Source organism: Heteronotia binoei, chromosome 13, assembly GCF_032191835.1.
Source record: "Heteronotia binoei isolate CCM8104 ecotype False Entrance Well chromosome 13, APGP_CSIRO_Hbin_v1, whole genome shotgun sequence".
Classification (NCBI taxonomy): domain Eukaryota; kingdom Metazoa; phylum Chordata; class Lepidosauria; order Squamata; family Gekkonidae; genus Heteronotia; species Heteronotia binoei.
In genome coordinates, this window is record NC_083235.1 from 26,109,682 (window position 1) to 26,131,772 (window position 22,091).

At 48.1% G+C, this 22,091-nt stretch overlaps 1 protein-coding gene across 1 annotated transcript in view; it reads left to right on the forward strand.

Moving 5' to 3' along the window:
* MBD6 (methyl-CpG binding domain protein 6) overlaps positions 1-22,091 on the forward strand; it is a 49,785-nt gene that overhangs the window by 4,982 nt on the left and 22,712 nt on the right. The window contains exons 2-6 of the mRNA XM_060253313.1: positions 3,922-4,072; positions 6,705-6,841; positions 6,937-7,039; positions 14,928-15,093; positions 19,337-20,587. Of these exons, the coding sequence (XP_060109296.1) occupies positions 6,729-6,841; positions 6,937-7,039; positions 14,928-15,093; positions 19,337-20,587 (1,633 nt within the window). The 5' untranslated portion in view covers positions 3,922-4,072; positions 6,705-6,728. The remainder of the gene's footprint in view (positions 1-3,921; positions 4,073-6,704; positions 6,842-6,936; positions 7,040-14,927; positions 15,094-19,336; positions 20,588-22,091) is intronic.

Sequence of the window (22,091 nt, forward strand, 5' to 3'; positions counted from 1 at the left end):
ACGGCACTTCCCACCACTAAGCCTTTAAGAAAGGGACAGGGAAGGAAGGTGGCTCAGTATACAGAAGAGATACATAGAATAAACATCAGATGATTGAGAGTTGCAAGACATGAATGTCAGATGTAGGTAGGTAGGTAGGAAGGAAGGTAGACTGAGGGAGGGAGAAGTGGAAAGAAAGCAACTTTAACTTTTAATGTGTTCTCCAAGCTGCTAGCTGGTTTGGCTTGGAGAAGGGATTTAAAGAGACAAAAGCCTTATCTGAGCCAGCCAATGGGGCGGTGAGGGCTTCGAGAGCCACACAATATATGTGAAAAGAACCACATGTGGCTCCCGAGCCGCAGTTTGGCTTCCCCTGGTTGTATAGCCTTACCTCATGAGAACTCAGAAGCTCAGCAGGGTCAGTACTTTGATGGGAGACCACCAAGAAAGACTCTGCAGAGGAAGTCAGTGGCAATGACAACTCGTTCCTGGTTCTCGCTCCTCTTGAAAGCCCCTTGTTGGAGTTGCCATAAGTAGTTTGCGACTTGACAGCACATACGTGCATAAAAGCACAGGGCATTTTCCTCCAGGTGTCGAGAAACTACCCTTTGTGCAGTCCAGGAGAACATTATACCATCTGTAGAGGAACTCAGCAAGAGAATACTACAAAACGAAAACCTAACGACTGCACAAGAGCCAGAAAACTAACTTGTGACGCTCTGCAGCATGGAGAAACAGTGGCAGAGAAAGTTTCACCTGTCTATTTTCTGTTGTTTAGTACAGAAAAGCCTGCATCTGGACCAGACCAGACAGGCCGGGTTTAGTCCTGGCTTTGAGGATTTTGACTAGTGGGATATGAATACTTATCTGGGACAACCGGGTTTGATTCCCCACTCCTCCACGTGCACCTGCTGGAATGGCCTTGGGTCAGCCATAGTTCTTGTAGGAGTTGTCCTTGAAAGGGGCAGCTGCTGTAAGAGCTCTCTCAGCCCCACTTACCTCACAGGGTGTCTGTTGTGGAGGGGGGTGGAAGGTAAAGGAGACTGTGACTGCTCTAAAACTCTGAGATTCAGAGTATACGGCGGGATATAAATCCAATATCTTTTTCTAAGCAGCCTCCACTAATCGCAAATAAGGAAGGAAAAGACTAGATGACCCTCCCCCTCCCTTACTGGTACAGGTTATAGGTAAAAGCATTTTACAGTCCAACTGTAACTTGTTGTTGGTGGAAAGTGCTGTCAAGTCACAGCTGACTTACAGCAGCGTTTCCCATTTGCAAAGCTGCGACCCAGCCCCAGGTCACGGACCTCTCAATATTGGGTCGTGGGGAGATGGCAAAGGCCGCTCCTAGGCTCCCTGGCAGGGAGATGGCAAAGGCAGTTTCCAGGATTCTTTTCCCGTTCAAACACCCTAGCAGGGTGTTTAAATGGGGGGCGGGGTAGGGAGATGGCAAAGGAAGTTCCTGGGCTTCCCTCCCCATTTAAACACTCCCAGCACAATGTTTAAATGGGGCGATCGCCTGCCTTTGTAGTATCCCCGCCAGGTGGGGAGACATCATTTCCTGTCTCCCAGCTCCACCCCCAAATTTTAGTGGGCCAGAAAGGAGCAGTGTAAAAATAACCGGGCCACTGGGGGGAAACGTTTGGGAAACCCTGACTTAATGGCAAACTCATAGGGCTTTCAAGAGAAGTGATGTGCAGAGGCGGTTGCCATTGCCTGCATCTGCATAGCAACCCTGGCCTCCTTGGAAAGCTTCCATCCGAGTCCTAAGCCAGGCCAGCCCTGCTGAGTTTCTGAGACCTGACAAGATCAGGCTAGCCTGGGCCATCCAGGTCAAGGCCCTAATTAGTTACACCCTTCTAAGTCCACTGAAGTCAGTTTGCTTAGAAACATGTCACTTTGGCATTTCACTAAGTGACCATGACAACGAAAGGGGGGGGGGCTATTGGTTCTTCCCAGAGGGGCCGGTATTTATTTAGATTCAGGTGGGTAACCATGTTGGCTTGAAACAACAGAATAAAGTTTGAGTCCAGTGGCACCTTTAAGACCAGGGGTGGTCAAACTTGCTTAATGTAAGAGCCGCATAAAATAAACATCAGATGTTTCAGAGCCGGAAGGAAGGGCAGACAGCAAATAGATGGGGAGGGGGGAGATACAAAGAAAGCAACTTTAAATGCATTCTCCAAGCTGCCAGCTGGCTTGGCTTGGAGAAGTGATTTAAAGAGACAAATGCCTTCTCCAGTCTGGCCAGTGGGGCAGTGGGGACACAATTTGTGTGAAAGAGCCATATGTGGCTCCCAAGCTGCAGTTTGTCCACCCCTGTTTAAGACCCACAAAGTTTTTTTCAAGGTATAAGCTTTTGTGTGCATGCACACTTTTTTCAGAGGGAGTTCTGAGGAAGTGTGCATGCACGCGAAAGCTTATACTCAGAATTAGGCTTCATTGGTCTGCCATTGAACTCAAACTTGGCATTTTATATATATATATATATATATATATATATATATATATATATATATATATATATATATATATATATATATATATATATATATATATATATATATATGTGTGTGTGTGTGTGTGTGTGTGTGTGTGTGTGTGTATACACACACACACACAAGGCTCTTTTTTGTAAGCTCTTGGAGAATTGGCTACATCAGGGGTGTGTGCAAAGGAACTCCTGCTAGAATTCCACCCCCGTGTGTGTATACACACACACATACTCAGTTTTCCTCCCCAATGGGGATCCAAAGCAGCTTATAACATTGGTTCCCCTTCTTCCATTTTATCATTTCAACAACAATCCTGTGAGGCAGATTATCTGGAGAGACAGTGACTGGCTCATAGTCGCCTGGCAGGGTTCAGTGACAGAATGGGAATTTAAACCTGGGTCTCTCAGATATTACCACCCCTCCACTGCCATAGGGGGTGGTGGCAGCTACAAGCATAGATGGCTTCAGGAGGGGATTGGATCAACATATGGAGCAGAGGTCCCTCAGTGGCTATTAGCCACAGGGTATTGTTGGAACTCTCTGTCCGGGGCAAGTGATGCTCTATTCTTAGTGCTTGGGAGGGCTTCTAGTGTCCTGGCCCCACTGCTGGACCTCCTGATGGCACCTGGGTTTTTGGCCACTGTGTGACACTGAGTGTTGGACTGGATGGGCCATTGGCCTGATCCAACATGGCTTCTCTTATGTTCACATTGGTTTGATTAGACTGAGTAGCAGGAAGTATACAGATGTGATACTGTCTACATATCTTATGTCCCAAGTCCCTAGTACTTTGCACGTCCTTCATATTGCAGCACACAATAATAACATGTGGCTAATTTCAGAGTGCTGTGACCTGCATGGCCCAGGCTAGCCCGATCTTGTCACATCTGGGAAGCTAAGCAGGGTTGACCTGGGTTAGCATTGAGATGGGAGAACAACTAAGGATGTCCATGGTTTCTACACAGATGTAAGCAATGGCAAACAACCTCTTTTTGTCTCTGGCCTTGAAAACTTCTCAGGATCACCATAAGTCTGCTTGACTCGATGGTAGTTCATGTGTACGGTCAGGTTGCAGCCTTGATGACCACTCATGGACAAGATATATTCAGAGGTGATTTGCCATTTCCTTCCTCTGTGTAGCAACCCTGGACCTCCTTGGTGGTCTCCCATCCAAGTCCTAACCTGGGTTGACCCTGCTTAGCTTCTGAGATCTGACAAGATCAGGCTAGCCTGGGCTATCCAGGTCAGGGCTGACAGCACTTTACACACACAATTTCAGAGTAACAAGTAGCGTTGCTATCCCAGAGAGGGAAGCATGGCACTCCAAGTTAACGGGGTGACCCTGAAGTGGAATCAGCAAGTTCCCCCTGTCTGGAGCAGGCTGGTTGTGTGGATTCTCCTTTTCTCTACCCTTCAGCCACAGCAGGGTGTTGTTCTTCTCTTCCAGGTGTTGGCTAGTGTGGCTGGAGAGTGGGCGTGAGCTCACCAGACTGGGCACTGCCTGGACCCCAGAAGAAAGGCTGCTTGGACTATGAATGCCAGAAGGGAGTGTGCCCACCCTTAACGCCGCCTGCCGCGAGGTTTGCAGCCATGAGCAGGTAGGAACCGTTGGCAGGGCAGAGCTGGGATTAAGGGATCAGCCGGCTGTTGGCTGTTGCACGGCTCCTTCCTGATGGAGTTTAGTAGGTCAGGACCGCCCAGAGTGTGTGAGGAGGAGAGATGGGGGAGACAGACAGCAGAGGGTGAGGGAACATGAAGACTGTCATGGCAATTTACCTCAGTCCCCCCTCCCCCCCCCCCAAATAACACAGTCCTGAGATCTCTCACATCCTGCTGATGCCTCCTTTCTAACCTGAAGCCTCCTTGTTATGAGAGCTCTTCTTTTCTCCCCTTTCTCTCATCATCTGTAGAATTTTTTATTTTTTGTTATTCAGTGGTAGTCCTGTCTGTATTCAGAAGGCTGATCTGCCAGTTGAGGGAAACATCATGTGGTAGAGTCCTTCCCAGACTGTACCACTTTGGGCTGGTGGAGTGTGTGTGTGTGAAAGAGAGAGAGAATAACATATTTTTAGTCACACTTTCCCTCATAGAATGTCTTCCCCCTTGAGGTATTCCTGGCACCTACCTTACTTCCTTTCAGGCACTAGGCCAAAGCATTCCTTTTTTACTTGTTTAACCAGTGGTTTTCTATCATTTGTTTGATGGTCTGCTTCTGACCTGAGGATTGTTTTAGCGATATCATTCCTGGCCGCTTGATGTTTGTTTTATGCTGTCTTTGAGTTCCTAGCTTGCTTTGTTTTTAACAGACTGGGCTTGTTGCTTAATGGCTTGTTTTAGTGGCTTCATTTCATTGTTTCAGTCATAAACCATCCCAAGCAGGTCTCTGGAGAGGTGGCATATAAATTTTCTAAATAAATCAATAAGTAAATCTCTTTCCTGTAAGAAGATACCATGTTGGGGAAAGGGCCAGGAAATAACCTTCCCCCAGTGAGTGAGTTGTCCAAACTATGCAAGGTTTTTACATGGAATGCATTAGAAAGCACAATTCCCCCACCTGTAGTCTGAATTAGTTACAATCCCAGAAGGACTGTGTGGTCACTGCATTGATCATGTGGCTTGACTCTTAAGGGTCTCTTGTCATAAATCGACAAATAGCAACCCTGCAGAGCCTCTTGCTATTCTAGGTCTCCTGATCTCACCTTTCCAGGCAATTGTAGACTTGACATTTACCTGGCTTTTTGGCAAATGTCCACCTGAGGGTTATGAGGGGACATAATACTGGATGCCATATTTGTGACCATGGTTGAAATTCCCACAATATCTTGTCTGAGGCTTTTCTAGGGCTGAAGTCCATGGCCCCGCTGCTCCTTAATTCAGCCAGGCCTCACAGTTTTGGCCTGTAAAACCAGGCCATGTTAGTCCCACCTCTGATTTGCCCTGAGCTCTTGTGGTTTTTTGTTTTATTTTATTTACACCCTGCTTTTCTTCCCAGTGGGAGACCCATTCTCCCCTCCTCCACTTCATCTTCACAGCACCTCTGTGTTGAAAGATCTACACTGGCTGCCCATCTGTTTCTGGGCACAATTCAAAGGGCTGGTTCTTACGCATAAGGCCAGGGTACTTGAAAAAAAAAGGGGGACACGCTAAGGTAAATGGAAGATGAAGAAACAAATTGGTGCAGATGAAAACAGAACCTTTAATAGTTATGCAACTGCTACACAGCCTCATGAAGGGGAAACTTTCAGGTTCTTTTTAGGTCTGTTCCCATACAAATACTAGAACCAACCTCCTGCTGTATTGTCCAACTCATCAGCTTAGATTCTCTTCCCACAGACCTCTTTTTGTGCCCCTGCCTGCAGAAGTAAGGTGGGGGGCCCAGAGACAGGGCTTTTTGGGTGGTGGCACCTTGCTGTTGAAATCCTCTCCCCCCTGGAGCCTTACCTGGTGCCTACTGTACTCTCCTTTAGGCACCAGGCTGAAACACTTCTGTTTACTCAGGCTTCTAACTGAAAAGTTCCATTTTTTAAAATTGTTTGGTGGTCTTCTCCTAGCCTGTTTTATCAATATAATTTTTAGACTGCTTCTTTTTGTGTTGATCTGTATCCTGGCTTGTTTTTATTGGCATGCTTTCTTTTAACTAACTTGCATTGTCTTTTTGATATTGTTTTTACCGTTATGGCTAGTTTTTATTGTATGTTTGCTTTATTTATTTATTTTTAAAATTTATATCCCGCCTTCCCCGCCGAAGACAGGCTCAGGGCGGCTCACAAACTAAGGGTCGACAGAAACACATTAGTGTGGTTTTGTTTTATTGTGAGCTTCCTCAAACATGTCTGGAGACATGGCAAAAAATAAAACTCAGTGAGGTGGGTTAGGCAGAGAGTGTGACAGGCCCAATGAGCTTCCAAGTGAGCTTCTGTGGCAGAATAGGGATTCAAACCTGGTTGTCTCAGGCCATAGTCCTACACTCTGCCACATGAACCCAAGCCTTTCATTCCCCTCTGTGCCAATATCAGTTGATTTTTATCCTGCCCTTCCTGCAAATGGGCTCAAACATTAATTAAAAACATAAAAACAGCTTAAAATTATAATATTTTATATCGAGTTGAACCCCTGGGTCTCAGGGTGTTGTTAAGCCATTGTGCCATCCAACCCCATTCCCCTCTCATGCTCCTCTTTGCAGCGTTTTCTGTCTCCTTATTTTACCTCAGCGACCAATGGTTCTTTCAGGTGCCCAAGCGCTGAGGGAGCACAATGAATGGCGGCGATGATTGCTGTGGTGTGGATCGAGGTGGGCGCCCAGCAGTCGCACCTGTGCCCGTGGGCTGGCAGCGCAGGGTGGAAGAGGGCGGGGTGCGCTATATCAGGTGAGCTGCCCCTCTTCTTCCCACCACTGGGGCATGGGCCCCTTCCACCCCGGTGCTACCTCTAATGTTGCCTGCTTTCTCTCTCTCTCTTGCAGTCCTAGTGGCACAAACCTGGCTTCATTGGAGCAGACTCGTGCGTACCTGCTGGCGGACGGCACGTGCAAGTGTGGCCTGGAGTGTCCCCTCAATGTGCACAAGGTACAGGTCCCAGGGAGAGAACCTGTTCTGTTACGTTTGGAGTTAACAGTAGTCTCTAGGACAGGGTCCCCAACTTGGCGACCCTGGACACCATCAGGGCTTTTTTTGTAGCAGGAACTCATTTAGATATTAGGCCACACACCTCTGATGTAGCCAATCCTCCAATTGCTTACAGGGCTCTTAGAACAGAGGTGTGTGGTCTAATATGCAAAGGAGTTCCTGCTACAATAAAAGCCCTGGGTGCCATGGTTCTCACTGACTCCTTTCCTGGTGGCTGCCAAATGTTTTTAGAAAGTAGGGGCCAAGGGGAGGCTTTTGCCCAGCAAGGCCAGTGGATATTTAATTGGCTGTGCAGTTTTTTAAAAAAAACATTGCTTGGACAGCAGTTGCCACCGCAGCACAAGGAAGTTTACTGTGTGACTGAAGATAAGCTACAGCCGCCATTGTGTTCCTGCACTCACCACACTGTGTCAGAATTCCAAAGGTATCCACAAGCTCAAAAAAGTGGGAGACCTCTTCTCTTTGATAAAAATTGTCAAACTGTGTCCAAGCGATGAGATTTCATTTTACTTATGAACTGCTTTCCCATCCAAACCGCAGTCAAAGCAGTGTATAAATATAAGGCCTCTCCCATCAGTGCTAATGTATAAAATCATGACATCTCAGTCTGTAAAAACAACAGCCCAAGAGAGCAACTCTGCAGCTAAAATTCCTGCAGAGCCCTTAAAGCTTCATATATTGTTGTTTTATTCGTTTATTCAGCATCGCACCTTTGGCATCTAACAGAGATGAGATTTGATGGGAATGATGGTGGTAGATATAAGCATTGCTGAAGTATTTTGAGGCTTCTTTGCACAGTTGTAGGGACTAGAAACTTGCTTTTTAAAAAGTCAAGAACATCAGCATGTTGAATTCTTTGCCAAATGCTAATTGCAAGATCATAGAATATACACAAGCATGAGACTCAAGAAGCAACAGTTTCTACACTTAGAGAAAGATATATACAAATAAATGTTGGGAGAACATCAGAAGCTGATCGGTTGAGCGAGATTCTTGGTCTATCTGGCACAGTCTTGCCTCCTGGAACAAAAAGATCTTTCTTGTTGCTTTAGTTCCTTTAAATTGGAGATGCTGAGGCTTGAACTGGGAACCTTCTATATACAAAACAGATACTCTGCCGCTGAGCTACAACCTCCATTCCCTATAAGATATGAACCTAAAAGAAGTCTATGCTGATACTGAACTTTCTTGGGGAGTTGTTCCCATAGTCCTGGGGACTTTCCTCCTAAAGAAGAAAAAAAGATGGGAAGAGGGATAGACATAAACACTTTTCAGATGTGCCAAAAAGGTGTGCCAAAATAGGGGGTAATCCTGATGGGATATCACAGATTGAAGCCAAAATGTCAGTAGGGAGGGAGGGCGGCATGGTAGAACCCAATCGCATCAGATCTCAGAAGCTAAGCATGGATGGAAGGCCCTGCAGAGGAAAGCGATAGCAAAATACGTCTGCTTCTCACTTGCCTCGGAAGCCCCTTGCTGTGGTTGCCATAAGTCGATTGCGACTTGACATCATATGCTGGATGTCAGCTACTGAGACCGCCCAGGCCTTATTTGGTCTCCTGAAGAAAGACGCTGTGTTGGTCCTTCATTGTCTTTCTGTTGTGGAAGGAGCAATACCCCAAATAAAAAGAATTGCCTTCCTTATTTCGCAGGGAGGTAGTTTGGGGTTAAGAGCCCCATGGCGCAGAGTGGTAAAGCTGCATTACTGCAATCCTAAACTCTCTGCTCACAACCTGAGTTCCATCCCAATGGAAGCTGGGTTCCGGTAGCCGGCTCAAGGTTGACTCAGCCTTCCATCCTTCCGAGGTCGATAAAATGAGTACCCAGCTTGCTGGGGGTGGAAAGTGTAGATGACTGGGGAAGGCAATGGCAGACCACCCCATAACAAAAAGTCTGCCATGAAAATGTCATGATGCAACATCACCCCAGAGTAGGAAACGACTGGGGCTTGCACAGGGGACTACCTTTACCTTTTGTAGTTTGGGCTGGGAGAAGGAAGGCAGCATGATACAGCCCGATCTCAGATCTTGGAAGCTAAGCAGGGTCAGTGCTTGGAAGGGAGACCAACAAGGAAGGCTCTGCAGAGGAAGGCCATGGCAAACCACCTCTGCTTAACCACTTGCCTTGAAATCCCCTTACTGGCATTGCCATAAGTCAGCTGAGACTTTACACAGACAGTTGAGCCCTGAGTCCTATTACCCCATGCTTTCTTATATATATAATTTTTTTTTGGCCACTGTGTGACACAAAGTGTTGGACTGGATGGGCCATTGGCCTGATCTAACATGGCTTCTCTTATGTTCTTATGTTCTTCTCAAAAGTAACCTTCTTGCAAACCCAGTTGTGACCCTGGAGGTCAAAGGTGAGGTTAGGATAAACATCCTAATCCTACAAGCCTCTTCAGCCCAGCCATGGAGTCTCCCACCTTAGAAGCATTTTAGAAAAAAAAGAGTAGGCAGATAACTTGCTGGAGATGTTTTAGATATGAGCCAGGATAGTGAGCATGCTGTCGTTTGGCAGATGCGTTGAAAAGAAAACCAGGAAACGTGGCACTGGCTACAGAAGGCAGCTTCCTGGGAACCTCAGCTTGCGTTGTTTCTACGAGCACGTTGCCGGCCTCCACGGGGGTGAGGATATTCTCTACACAGTAGAAATGATGCAAAAGAGTAAACACCACTGGCATGCAAAATCAGAGCAATGATGCAAGCTTGCTTGATTTTGCACTGTGATCTCAAGGTGGCAGAACGGAATCTTTGCAGAGAAGGCAAATAGTATCGAGGGTGTCCTGCCTCAAAGTAGAAGGATGGACTGGAGTAATCTGTCTAGAGTAGGGCCTTTTTTGTGGCAGGAACTCCTTTGCATATTAGGCCACACCCCCTTGATGTAGCCAATCCTCCTGGAGCTTACAGTAGGCCCTGTACGAAGAGCCCTGTCAGCTCTTGGAGGATCAGGCTACATCAGGAGGTGTATGGCCTAATATTCAAAGAAGTTCCTGTTACAAAAAAGCCCTGTGTCTAGGTCATCTCTCTGGGCTCGTGGGCCTCAGAAAAAGTCCTGCCCTTCCTTGTATGGTTTTACCAGCTTCTGCCCTTTAATTTGAAGAACGGTACATTTGATCCCTGGACAGTGGCTTGCTCGCTGCACTAACCACCAGTAGCTATTTTAGAAAGGACATTTTGTACATGTGTGTGTGTGTTTGGCTTGGACGGCGATCGAACTGCCATTCATTGGGTCCGGCATTGTCTCTAAGGGCCCTTTCTGCCAGCAGAACGTTTCTAACTGCAGTGCAGAGCCATGGTTTTCTCAAATACCTGTAGGAAATCAGCTGTCTATATCAGCTGTCTGTCCAAGGCTTCCTGGCCATCTGGTGGGGCACCCCCGCATGCTGCAGAGGATTCTGGGAAAAGATGGGGGGGGAGTTGTTCTAATGTGCATGCTCATTTCTCCAGGGGTCATTTTGTAGAAAAAGAGGTGCTGGAGCTCATTAGCACAACTTATTTGTATATGCCATACACCGTTGACATCACTGGAAGGTGTACTAAATTATATCATCTCACCGTCTACCTTAAAATGCTTCTTGAATTATAATTGTCATATTAAAACTTTACTCCCATCATACTTTTTAAATTTTTTTCTCCTGTGTGGCCACAGCAGCGTGATGAAGATTTCCATCTGTCTGCTTGATATGTTTTGGTTATTTTCCCATTTTTGGTGCGGAAAAATGTTTTTTAAAGTTTGTCAAATCTTGAGAGTTCAGCAAAATTCTCACATGGGGTTTAAACGATGGAGCCCAAAAGCAAATATTTGGGGGGAGGGGGTGTTTGTTAAAAAAGAGGACAAGATTTAGAGGTTCCAGAGCTCCGTTCCTGCGAGCTTCTCTCCAAAATGAGGCCTGCATTTCACATAGGGGGCTGACTAGGGCTATTGGATCTCACCGTCTCCACAAAGGCACTGCAGACGTAGCCCAAAAGATAAACGACTGTAGGTGAATGCTGGGTATTGCAGAGGAAAATGGGTGACTGCTGTCACAGGCCTTCTCGTTGAAGCAGCCCTAATAATGTCTGAGGAACCTTGGTGTGTAGCTTGAAAGTGATTCCTGACAGAGCGGTATGGTTCCTCAGTGGAACAGGCTTCCTCGGGAGGTGGTGGGCTGTCCTCCTTTGGAGGATTTCAAACAGTGGCTAGCTGGCCATCTGACAGCAATGCTGATTCTGTGAACTTAGGCAGATCGTGAGAGTGCGGGCAGGAAGGGCTGCACCAGTGCTTAGTTCTTGTGGCCCTTTGTTACATACCAAGGGAAATGCTGATCACCACTTTGAGGTCAGGAAGCAATTTTTCTCCAGGCCAGTTTGGCCAGAGATCCTGGAGGGGTTTTGCCATTTTCTGAACATGGAACAGGGATCACCAGGGGTATGGTGGAGGGGGGGAGATATTTGTGAATTTCCTGCACTGTGCAAGGGGTTGGACTAGATGACCCTAGAAGTCTCTTCCAACTCTATGATTCTGTGATTGGCTTAGAAAGCTATAGCCTCATTCAGAGGGGAAGAAAGGCTTTGGACAGACTCCTCCTAGCTCCTGGAAGGTAGCTTGTAACCAGCATGGCTTTTCCTCTGTACAGCTCAGCAATACAGAGAAATTTCCACAGAGAAATTTCCTTCTCAGGGCCACCCTTCTGCAGAGGAAGGCAGTAATAGCCAGACCTGTATGTATTTTTTACAAGATGTACAAGATTATGCATGGGATGGAGAAGGTAGAGAAAGAAGTCCTTTTCTCCCTTTCTCACAATACAAGAACTCGTGGGCATTCAATTATATTGCTGAGCAGTTGGGTTAGAACGGCTAAAAGGAAGTACTTCTTCACCCAAAGGGTGATTAACACGTGGAATTCACTGCCACAGGAGGTGGCGGCGGCTGCAAGCATAGACAGCTTCAAGAGGGATTGGATAAGCATATGGAACAGAGGTCCATCAGTGGCTATTAGCCACAGCCTATTGTTGGAACTCTGCCTGGGGTAGTGATGCTCTGTATTCCTGGTGCTTGGGGGGGGGGGGACAGTGGGAGGGCTTCTAGCCCCACTGGTGGACCTCCTGATGATGGCACTTGGTTTTTTGGCCACTGTGTGCCACAGCGTATTGGACTGGATGGGCCATTGGCCTGATCCAACATGGCTTCTCCTATGTTCTTATTTTGTACTTTAGCAAATGTACTTCATCATTCCAAATTCAGCATGCTCAACTCTCTCTCTTTTTTTTTAAGTAGCAAAAACCCCAAGTTTCTTCCCCTTTTTCTGCAAAGAAGTGTCTGAAAATTGGAGGGCAGTACTTGGAAGAAGGAGGCAGAGGGAAGCCAATCAGGGTTTCCCGTGGTCAGGAGGGGAGCAGCTTCAGAGCTCCAAATAGTTCTTCACCCCTCTATTGAGGCTTGAGAGAAGCAAAACAAGCAATGCAAACTATATGCACATTTGATTGATTTACAAAGCATGTTTGGGTTGCTGCGCTAGCTTTGGAATTTTGAGCTAGCTTTGGAATTTCTGTGTGTGTGTGTGCATTGTGTACTCAGCTCTAAAGGTCCACTGTCCTTTTTTCCATCCGTGGATTCTAATTCACCTTGCCCTTTGCTGAGAGTATATCCAGGAAAGGAACTCCTGAAGTCTCATGGGATCTCTGTGTGCACAAGGTTAATGGAGAGTCAGCCCAAACGCACATTATGTGGTTGTTAAGACAATGGTTAAAAGCCTTAAACGGCTTAGATTAATGATGCCTTGTAAGAGAATAACTCTTTCTACATGCCCTATTTTTATGTTATTTATAGTTTAGACAGACAGGCAGACAGACAGACAGCACATTAGAGTACAGGCCCTATGCAGCTTCTCATATGGGGTGAGGAAATGTCCTTTCATTTCAGATGCTCAGCTTTGGACAAGGAACAGCCTGTCTCCCACTCTGCTTTCCTTTTTAACCCCATTCCCCAAGGGCCAGGGAGATCAGCCCAAAACGCTTTAAAATGTTTCTCCTGTTGATCTAATGACTGTGCTATTTTAGGGCTGCCAAGTCCCCGAGGTTACCAGCAGGAGAGTTTTCTTTGTGACGTTACCTGGAAGTGATGTATCGCACTGTGCATGTCGTGTGCGGACGCTCTAGGAATTTTCAGGAAACTCTAGCAATTTGGGGGGAAACTCTATGGTACCATAGATTCCCCACCCCAAAAAATCGCTAGAGCATCCCCACATAAAACCATAGAGTTTCCCATGAATTCCTAGAGCATCCCCATGTGCTGGCCTGGCATGATACATCACTTCCGGGCGCCGCACACACTACTTGGCAATTGGATTCTTTGAGGACAGGGATTCCACCGGTGGCCTCCTTCCTGCTGGCGGGTTGGGGCCCGCCAAACCAGGGAATCCCCCGCCCCCGGCAGGAACTTGGCAGCTCTATGCTTTTTAGATCCACACAGAACACACTCCTAGAAAGGTAATCCAGAATGTAATACCAGCTGTATCACACAGCAGTGAGAGAAACAAGATGCCCCGCTCTCCAATCTAAGCAGGATTGGATTCAGAAAGTTTGGGATCTTATTTACCAACTGTTGCAGCAAGTCAAGACTGAGCAAGGGAGACAAGGAAAGGACTTTTTTTAGAGGAATGGTGGCCAATGATTGCTTTAAAAAGAAAGAAAGAAAGAAAGAAAGAAAGAAAGAAAGAAAGAAAGAAAGAAAGAAAGAAAGAAAGAAAGAAAGAAAGAAAGAAACAGCCCCTAAATGGGGTGGGGGGGGGGGGGAGCAAGCTGCACTGGCTCCCAGTGGAGTACTGAGCCAGGTTCAAGGTTTTGGTATTAACTTTCAAGGCTCTGAGCAGCCTGGAACCCACATTAACTTCGGAACTGCCTCCTCTGGTATGTCCCCCCAAAAGCTTTACGCTCTGCAGAAAATAACTCACTACTGATTGCTAGCCCTAAAGATCTCTGGCTGTCCTCAACCAGAGCCAGAGCATTTTCAGGTGGAACTCTCTGCCAAATAACATTTGCACCTTGCAGGACCTAACACAGTTCTGCAGGGCTTGCAAGGCAGAGACGTCCTGCAAGGTTTTTGGTTGAGGATAGCAACGGGTACCATCCTATCTGGCACTCCCTTCCCCACCCTATCCTGTTTCCTTTCTAACTCTCCCACAAGACAGTGACACAGTTTCTAACTTTTATGTTTCAGCGCCATTTGAGAATGTTTTTAGCTATTTTGTTTAACTGCCAGTACTGTTTTTATTAATGTACAAATGCCTTTACTGTTATCAAAGATTTCAGGTTTTCACGGCTGGTAACATCATTAGGGTTTGTAGAATCTTTCGGGCTCAAATGCTGTGTTCTACTGGAGAAAGTTTTTCTTCCGGACATTTCGTTCTCAGCTGCAGAGAACATCCTCAGTGGCGTTGCAGCCTGCTCCGGCTGCAACGCCACTGAGGATGTTCTCCACAGCTGAGAACGAAACATCTGGAAGAAAAACGTTCTCCAGTAGAACACGGCACTTGAGCCCGAAAGATTCTACAAACCCTAATGCCTTTACTGTTGTTCACTGCCCTCTGCTTTGTGTACTCAGAGACGGGTGGTCTATAAATTTAAATTACATATAAATAAAGACCATGCGTTTATAAATTACGTTACAGCAATTCTGCTTGTGCACTGGTGATGTGAGCAAGCAAGAAAATGGAGTGGGAGAGGGAGGGAAGGGAGAATGGATATTTACAGCTGGTATGGGTTGCTTTGGGTTTTTTTTATTGTTTATGTTAAATAAAAGGGGGAAAGTAGAAAAGTGTTGAAGAAATTGTTCCTCTTTGCTGGTAGGTTTTCAACTTTGACCCAGCAGCCATGGTGACAGGCAGCGAAGGTGCCAAGGGAGACGAGGACATGACCAAGCTGTGCAACCACCGCCGGAAAATTGTGGCAATGGCTACCCTCTATCGCAGCATGGAGAGCCACGGACCGCTCAGCCTGCCACACCTGGGGCCAGGTAACCACCAACTGCTGCCTGATTCCACACTTCTTACCACCCTCGTCTTTAGCATTGTGACTGAGAGGTGGGATAATCGCCATCTCAAAGTACTCGAAGGGGTGTCTCTTAGCAGATGGTGTGGAGTTGTTTTCTATTGCCCCAGAAGATCAGACCAGAACCAACGAGTTGAAATTAAAAGAGTTTTCAGCTGTACATTAGGAAGAACTTCCTGACAGAGCGGTTCCTCTTTCTTTGGAGGTTTTAAATAGAGGCTAGATGGCCATCTGACAGCAATGCTGATCCTGTGAACTTAGGCAGATCATGGAAAGGAAGCAGGGCTGTAGCCAGGATTTCATGTTTGGTGGGGTCCTCAGCAGCATTTTTTTTTGGGGGGGGGGAGGGGGGACCAGGGGGCCACCTGATCTGGCCTTAAACATTTGCTCTGTTTCTCAAGTAAAGCTAGAGCCCTCCCCCACATTTGTCTTAACTCATTAAACCTTCTAGCTGGCTACAAGTAGGCTTCTCCTCCCCTGTGCCAATCTGAAGCCCCTACAGTACCAATATTGCACTTGTTCAGAGCGGTGGCAAGTGCAGGTGAACAAAGGGGGCAGATTGGAGGCCCTCCAATGGAGGGGCCATATAGATGGAAGGGAGGGGGGATGAATGGAGTGGCCTGCCCCCCCCCCCCCCGGGCCCCACTATAGCTATGGACTGGGAAGGAAGGCAAGAAGGATTGCATCAGTGCTTAGTTCTCGAGACCCCTTCTTATGAACATATGAAGCTGCCTTATACTGAATCAGACCCTTGGTCCATCAAAGTCAGTATTGTCTACCCAGCCTGGCAGCGGCTCTCCAGGGTCTCAAGCTAAGGTTTTTCACACCTATTTGCCTGGACCCTTTTAGTTGGAGATGCTGGGGATTGAACCTGGGACCTTCTGCTCACCAAGCAGATGCTCTACCACTGAGCCACCGTCCCTCCCCTTACATGCCCAGGGAAATGCTGTTCACCACTTTGGGGTCAAGCAGCAATTTTTCTCCAGCTTGGCCAGGTATCCTGGAGTGGTTTGTTTGTTTTTTTGCCATCTTCATAGCCTGGAGCAGAGATCACTGGGTATGTGTAGTAGAGGGAGAGGTAGTTGTGAATTTCCTTCATTTTGCAGGAGGTTGGACTAGATGAGCCTGAGGTCCATTCCAGTTCTATGTTTCTATAATTCTATAGCCCAGGCTTGGGTACCAGGGCTTGGCTTTGTCAGTTAAGCGCACCTTCGTTCCCTTGAATTCTTACTGAGAGATATGCCCTGTTGTTGCTGTTCTCTGCCACTGTACGTAGAGAATGGCTTACTTCAATCTGGCATGAGGCTAACTTTTTCATTTACTGGAGTCTGCAATGGCACTGACGTTTATTTATACACATATTCATACCCTGTTTTTCTCCACAATGGCGACTCCAAGCAGCTTACAATATCATTCTCCCTTCCTCCTTTGTACTCTTGCGATAACAGTCCGGTGAGGTCGTTTATAATGTGACTGATCCAAGATCATCCAAACCATCTCTCTGCATGAATAACTGCTCTGACCTTGCTTCTTTGCAAGCTAATTTTCTTAGGAGTGGGTCATTCCACTGTGTCATGGGTTCAGGTGCAGTTGGTTTTAATCAGTTACTGCCTAGATACGTTACAGAATTACTTGCTTTCAGAGGAGGCTGCCTGTTCTGTCTCTTAATGAGTCACTGTTCAGGGATTTTTTTTTCCTCTTTCTAGTCAAGACACACACTTAGACTCATGCAGAAACAAAGGAGAGAACTTCTCATAATAATACTCTAGAAGTAGAGCTTCTCAGTCTGAATGGTGAATTCTGCTTTGAGCTCTACTGGGGGCAGTGTGTGTGTGTGGGGAGAAGTATGCCCGAACTCTCAGAAATGTAAGCCACTGCAGTTCAACTTTCAGAAGAACTTGAATGTCTGCTGGGCTGGTTCCAGCATCTGGAAGGGTGTTCTCAGGCTGGAAGGCCCATGACTGCTAGCTGGGACCTCTATCACATCCCTTGTCTGTAGCGCATCCATTGCCACTGTCTAGGTCCCTCGTCTCTTCCTCCAGACCAGCCAGGCAGCCAGCCAGTGACTGAGGAAGTGGGATTGGCAACAATTGTCTTGGAAAGGAGGGCATGAACTGAGTGGCCAGCCATCGGTAGTGGGGACCGGTGTTCCCTCTAAGTTGAGTTAATGTGAGCCAGCTCAAAAAGCCTCCAGCTCGCACATTTTTGTCTTAGCTCAGGAAGGATGACCCCAGAGCAAACTAATTGATGCAGTAGCCAAATGGTTCGCTCACAGCTTCAAGGTTGGTAGCTCACAAAGTAGAATTTTTGCTCACCAGACCTCACAGTTTAGAGGGAGCATCGGTGGGGGCCAGTGTCCAAAATCAGTGTCTGCCATCACCAGTGTTCCCTTTAAGCTGAGTTAGCATGAGCTAACTCACAGATTTTTAGCCTCCAGCTCACACATTTTTGTTTTAGGAAGGATGACCCCAGAGCAAACTAATTTATGCAGTAGCTCACAACTTTAATGCCAGTCACTCACAAAGTAGGATTTTTGCTCACAAGACTCTGCAGCTTAGACGGAACTTTGGCCATCACCCTCTCCGAGCAAGATGGGGCAGGCCTTGGCTCTGTAGGCAGCACTCCAGAGGGGGTGGGGGGGACATCTCTAGTTCCTGGCTGACAGTTGCCTGTGACAGCAGATGGGGAGGCCCGCATCACTGCGTGTGATTCAGTTGTAGAGCACCTGCTTGACATGCAGAAAGCCTCAGGTTCAATCCCTGGAATCCCCAGTTTAGTTTAGTTTATTCGATTTATATCCCACCCTCCCCACTAAAGCAGGCTCAGGGCAATGGTCATAAGTGATGCTCCCTCTAAGCTGTGGAAACTCGTAAGCAAAAATTCTACTTAGTGAGCCATTGACATTAAAGTGGTGAGCAAGCGATGTGGCCACTGCATAAATTAGTGTGCTCTGGGGTCATCCTTCCTGAGCTAAGACAAAAATGTGTGAGCCAGAGGCTAAAAAACGGCGAACTAGCTCACACTAACTCCGCGTAGAGGGAACACTGGTCATAAGTGATGTGAAAGATCACTGCCCAAGACCCTGGAGAGTGGTTGCCAGCCTGAGCAGACAATACTGACCTTGATGGATCAGAGGTCTGATTCAGTACAAGGCAGCTTGTTCTCCAATCTAGCAGGTGAGTGGCGATCAGTTAGCCTCTTCCCCTATGCTCTCCCCATTGGTGACAGCTGAGGAGAGGAGGGCCCATTCCAAAAGCAGGGCAGGCATTTTGCTGCTGCTTGGGAGCAAATGGTAGCTGCTTTCGGGGCTAGCTTCCTGGGCCGAGAGGATTGCTGATGGTCCCTTAACAGCTGCCTGCAGAGAAGAGGAAGAGTTGGATCGATACCCCACCCTTCACTCAGTCTCAGAGCGGTTTACAATCTCCTTTCCCGTCCCCTCCCTGCAACAGAGACGTCCTGTGAGGCAGGTGGGGCTGAGAGAGCTTTGAGAGAACTGCTCTTGAGAGAACAGCCTCGGAAAGAGTTGTGACTGACCCACGGTCACTCCATCAGGGGCATGTGGAAGAGTGGGGAATCAAACCTGGTTCTCCAGAATAGAGTCCACTGCTCTTAACCACTACGTCAAACTGAAAGAAGCAGCTTGTTGGGGTAAGAGGGTTGCTGGTGGCCCCTTAGCAACTGCCTGACACACCGAGAGCCACGGTGGTGTAGCAGTCAGTGTCAGATGAGAATCTGGGAGAGCCAGGTTCAAATCCCCACTCTTCCATGACAACCTTAGTCAATCACCACCACCCCCGCCCAGCCTACCTCACAAGGTTAGTGTAAGAATAAAATGGAGGACAGGAGAATGAAGTTAATGTCACATTGGGTTCCCTGCTGGAACACACAGGAATGCAGTTCTGACCAGCTTGGCGTCAGGCTGTGTGGCCTAATATATAAATGATTCCTGCCGGGCTTTTTCTGCAAAAAAAAAAAACACCTTTAGGAAGCAATGGTGATGTCAGGGAGTGTGGCCTAATATGCGAATGAGTTCCTGCTGGGCTTTTTCTACTAAAAAAGCCCTGCGCGAAACAATGGTGACACCAGGGGTGTGGCCTAATATGCAAATGAGTTCCTGCTGGATTTTTTCTGGGGGGGGAGCCCTGGTTACGCCACTGCTGTCTTTACTTTGTGGGGAGGATTCTTGACTTGGTCTCTGTCTGTTTCAGGGGCCCTGAGCCAGCCGTCTCAGCCACCCACCCCAGGACCCAGCAGTCGCCCACAGCAGACTCTTCCCAGAAAAGCACCTGCTCCCTTGGCCAAGGTCCCGGAACCCTACCTGCAGTGCCCTTCCGATCGCTACAGCAACACCTGGTCCGGCCAGAGCTCCTCTTTTCCACAACACCACAACGCCCTCTTCGGGGACGTCTTCCCAGGGCGCCTGCCTGCCACCACCAACGGCAACACCCGCCTGACCTTCCCCGCTGAAATGAACGCTGCTGGGGGTTCCTTTGTACCAGGCAAGGCTCTCTTGGATGCAACGCCCCGGCCCTATCCCTCAAGTGGGCTTCTCTTCTCCTCACCAGACGAGGCGGTTCCAGGCCAAGGTAGCAGCCCCTGGAACAGCCGCCCGGTCCCTCTGGGGTCACAGACAAGCGCCACAGGCTCGCCTGCTCCCACCACCCTCTCCTCCGTTTCCTCCCCAGCAGGCAGCGCCGAGCCTTCCCCGCAACGCTCTCGGCATTCCTCTACTTCCTCGGAGCAGGGCCTCGTCGGACACCGGTCAGCTCCCAAACCCTCCGGCTTGGACACAGGGCCCCCGGCCAACGCCTTAATCAACCAAAGCAGCAATAACCTGCCCTCAGTGCCCTTAGGAGTTGCCCCCGAAGGCAAAGGACCGCCCGGCCTGCTGCTCCTTCACCCACAGGGCCCAGGCTCTTTCCCAGCCAGTAGTTTGTTGAGCGCAGCCGCCAAGGCCCAGCTGGCTAGCAGGGGGCGTCCTGACGAGCTGGCCGTCAGCACTTTACCCAGCCGCTTGCTGCTCTCCGTGGTGGGCGGGCGGCCACCTCGGCGCCAGCACCGCTCCCCCACTGTCCTGCGCCTGCTCAAGGACTCCCATTCGGGGCAGGCTGCGGCTGCCCATTCTGAGGAGATGCCGACCCGACAACCCCGGCCTCAGGACCAGCCGCCAGTGGGAGAGGCCAAGAATGGACCCCCGAACTCAGCAGCTCAAGTTCAGCCGCTGTCATCCCTGCTCAGCCTGCTCGGCCCTCCTGTGAGCTCGCCCACCCCCGGGCTCCCCCTGCTTCCCCCAACCCCTACCGGTGACAGCCCCGGACCATTGCCTTCCTTTCAGGACTTCAACAGCCAGCTCCTCAGTCTCTTTGGACAGCTGGCCTCAACGTCTTCCGAACAGATCTCAGGGAGCCCCCCGCAGCCAAAACCTTCCGTCTCCCCACTTGGTCCTCATGGCCCCCAAGGTAGGTTGTGTCAGGGGGGACCTTTGCTAAAACCGAAAGCAAGTAGTTGGGGGTGGAGATGTAAAATTTCCAGGAATTTTAAATTCATGGGAGAAAAATGGATTTAATCCTGTTTCTTTTTCAGAAAAAAAATCGGGGGGGGGGGAGGGAATTGAAATGTATGTAGTATTTGCTACCTTATCAAGCCTAAGCTAATTTTAGAAGAAGAAGACTGCAGATTTATATCCCACCCTCCTCTCTGAATCAGAGACTCAGAGCAGTTCACAATCTCCTATATCTTCTCCCCCCACAACAGACACCCTGTGAGGTGGGTGGGGCTGAGAGGGCTCTCGCAGCAGCTGCCCTTTCAAGGACAACTCCTGTGATAGCTATGGCTAACCCAAGGTCATTCCAGCAGCTTTAAGTGGAGGAGTGGGGAATCAAACCCAGTTCTCCCAGATAAGAGTCCATGCACTTAACCACTACACCAAACTGGCTCTCTTTACTTACTACAACATAAAATGCATCATTTATAATTTACTTGGCATATAAAACTGCAATGTTTGCCATATTTATGGGATTTAAAAGTTATAAATACTTCAGTTTTCTGCAAGTAAAATTGTAAATATACCCAGAGCTTGAGATAAAGCTGCAAGCTGGTGCACACCCTATTCTCTCTTAGCATGCATACCTTAATTTTTGCTATCTGGTCAGAGAGAGCTCAGTTCTTAATGAAACGTTCAGTTTTCCTCTGAAGCTTTGGTGCAGCTTCTGCCCCACCTCCTTCTAATCTTTTTTTCTGCCTCCTGCAAAGCAAGGCAATGAGTGACTTTTTAGCTGAGGCATGGCCAAATTGTGGCTTGGGAGCCATGTGGCTCTTTCACATCTATTACATGTTGAAGCCCCCATCACCCTGTTGGCTGACTTGGAGAAGGCATTTCTCTCTTTAAATCACTTCTTCATCAAGCCAGCCAGCGGCTTTGAGAATGCATTTAAAGTTGCTTTCCTTCCAACTCTCCTTCCCTCCCACCTCCCCTCCCCTCCCCTCCCCTCCCCTCCCCTCCCTCCCTCCCTCCCTTCCTTCCTTCCTTCCTTCCTTCCTTCCTTCCTTCCTTCCTTCCTTCCTTCCTTCCTTCCTTCCTTCCTTCAGTTTAGTGTAGTGGTTAAGTGTGCAGACTCTTATCTGGGAGAACCGGGTTTGATTCCCTACTCCTCCACTTGCACCTGCTGGAATGGCCTTGGGTCAGCCATAGCTCTCAGAAGAGTTGTCCTTGAAAGGGCAGCTGCTGTGAGAGTCCTCTCAGCCCCACCCACCTCACAGAGTGTCTGCTGTGGGGGAGGAAGATAAAGGAGATTGTGGCCGCTCTGAGATTCGGAGTGAAAGGCAGGATATAAATCCAATCTTCTTCATCTTCTTCCTTCTTTCCTTGTCTTGCAGCTCTCAAACATCTCATGTACATATCTTGCGTCTCTCAAACATCTGACATTTATTCTATGTGGCTCTCACATTAAGCAAGTTTGGCCA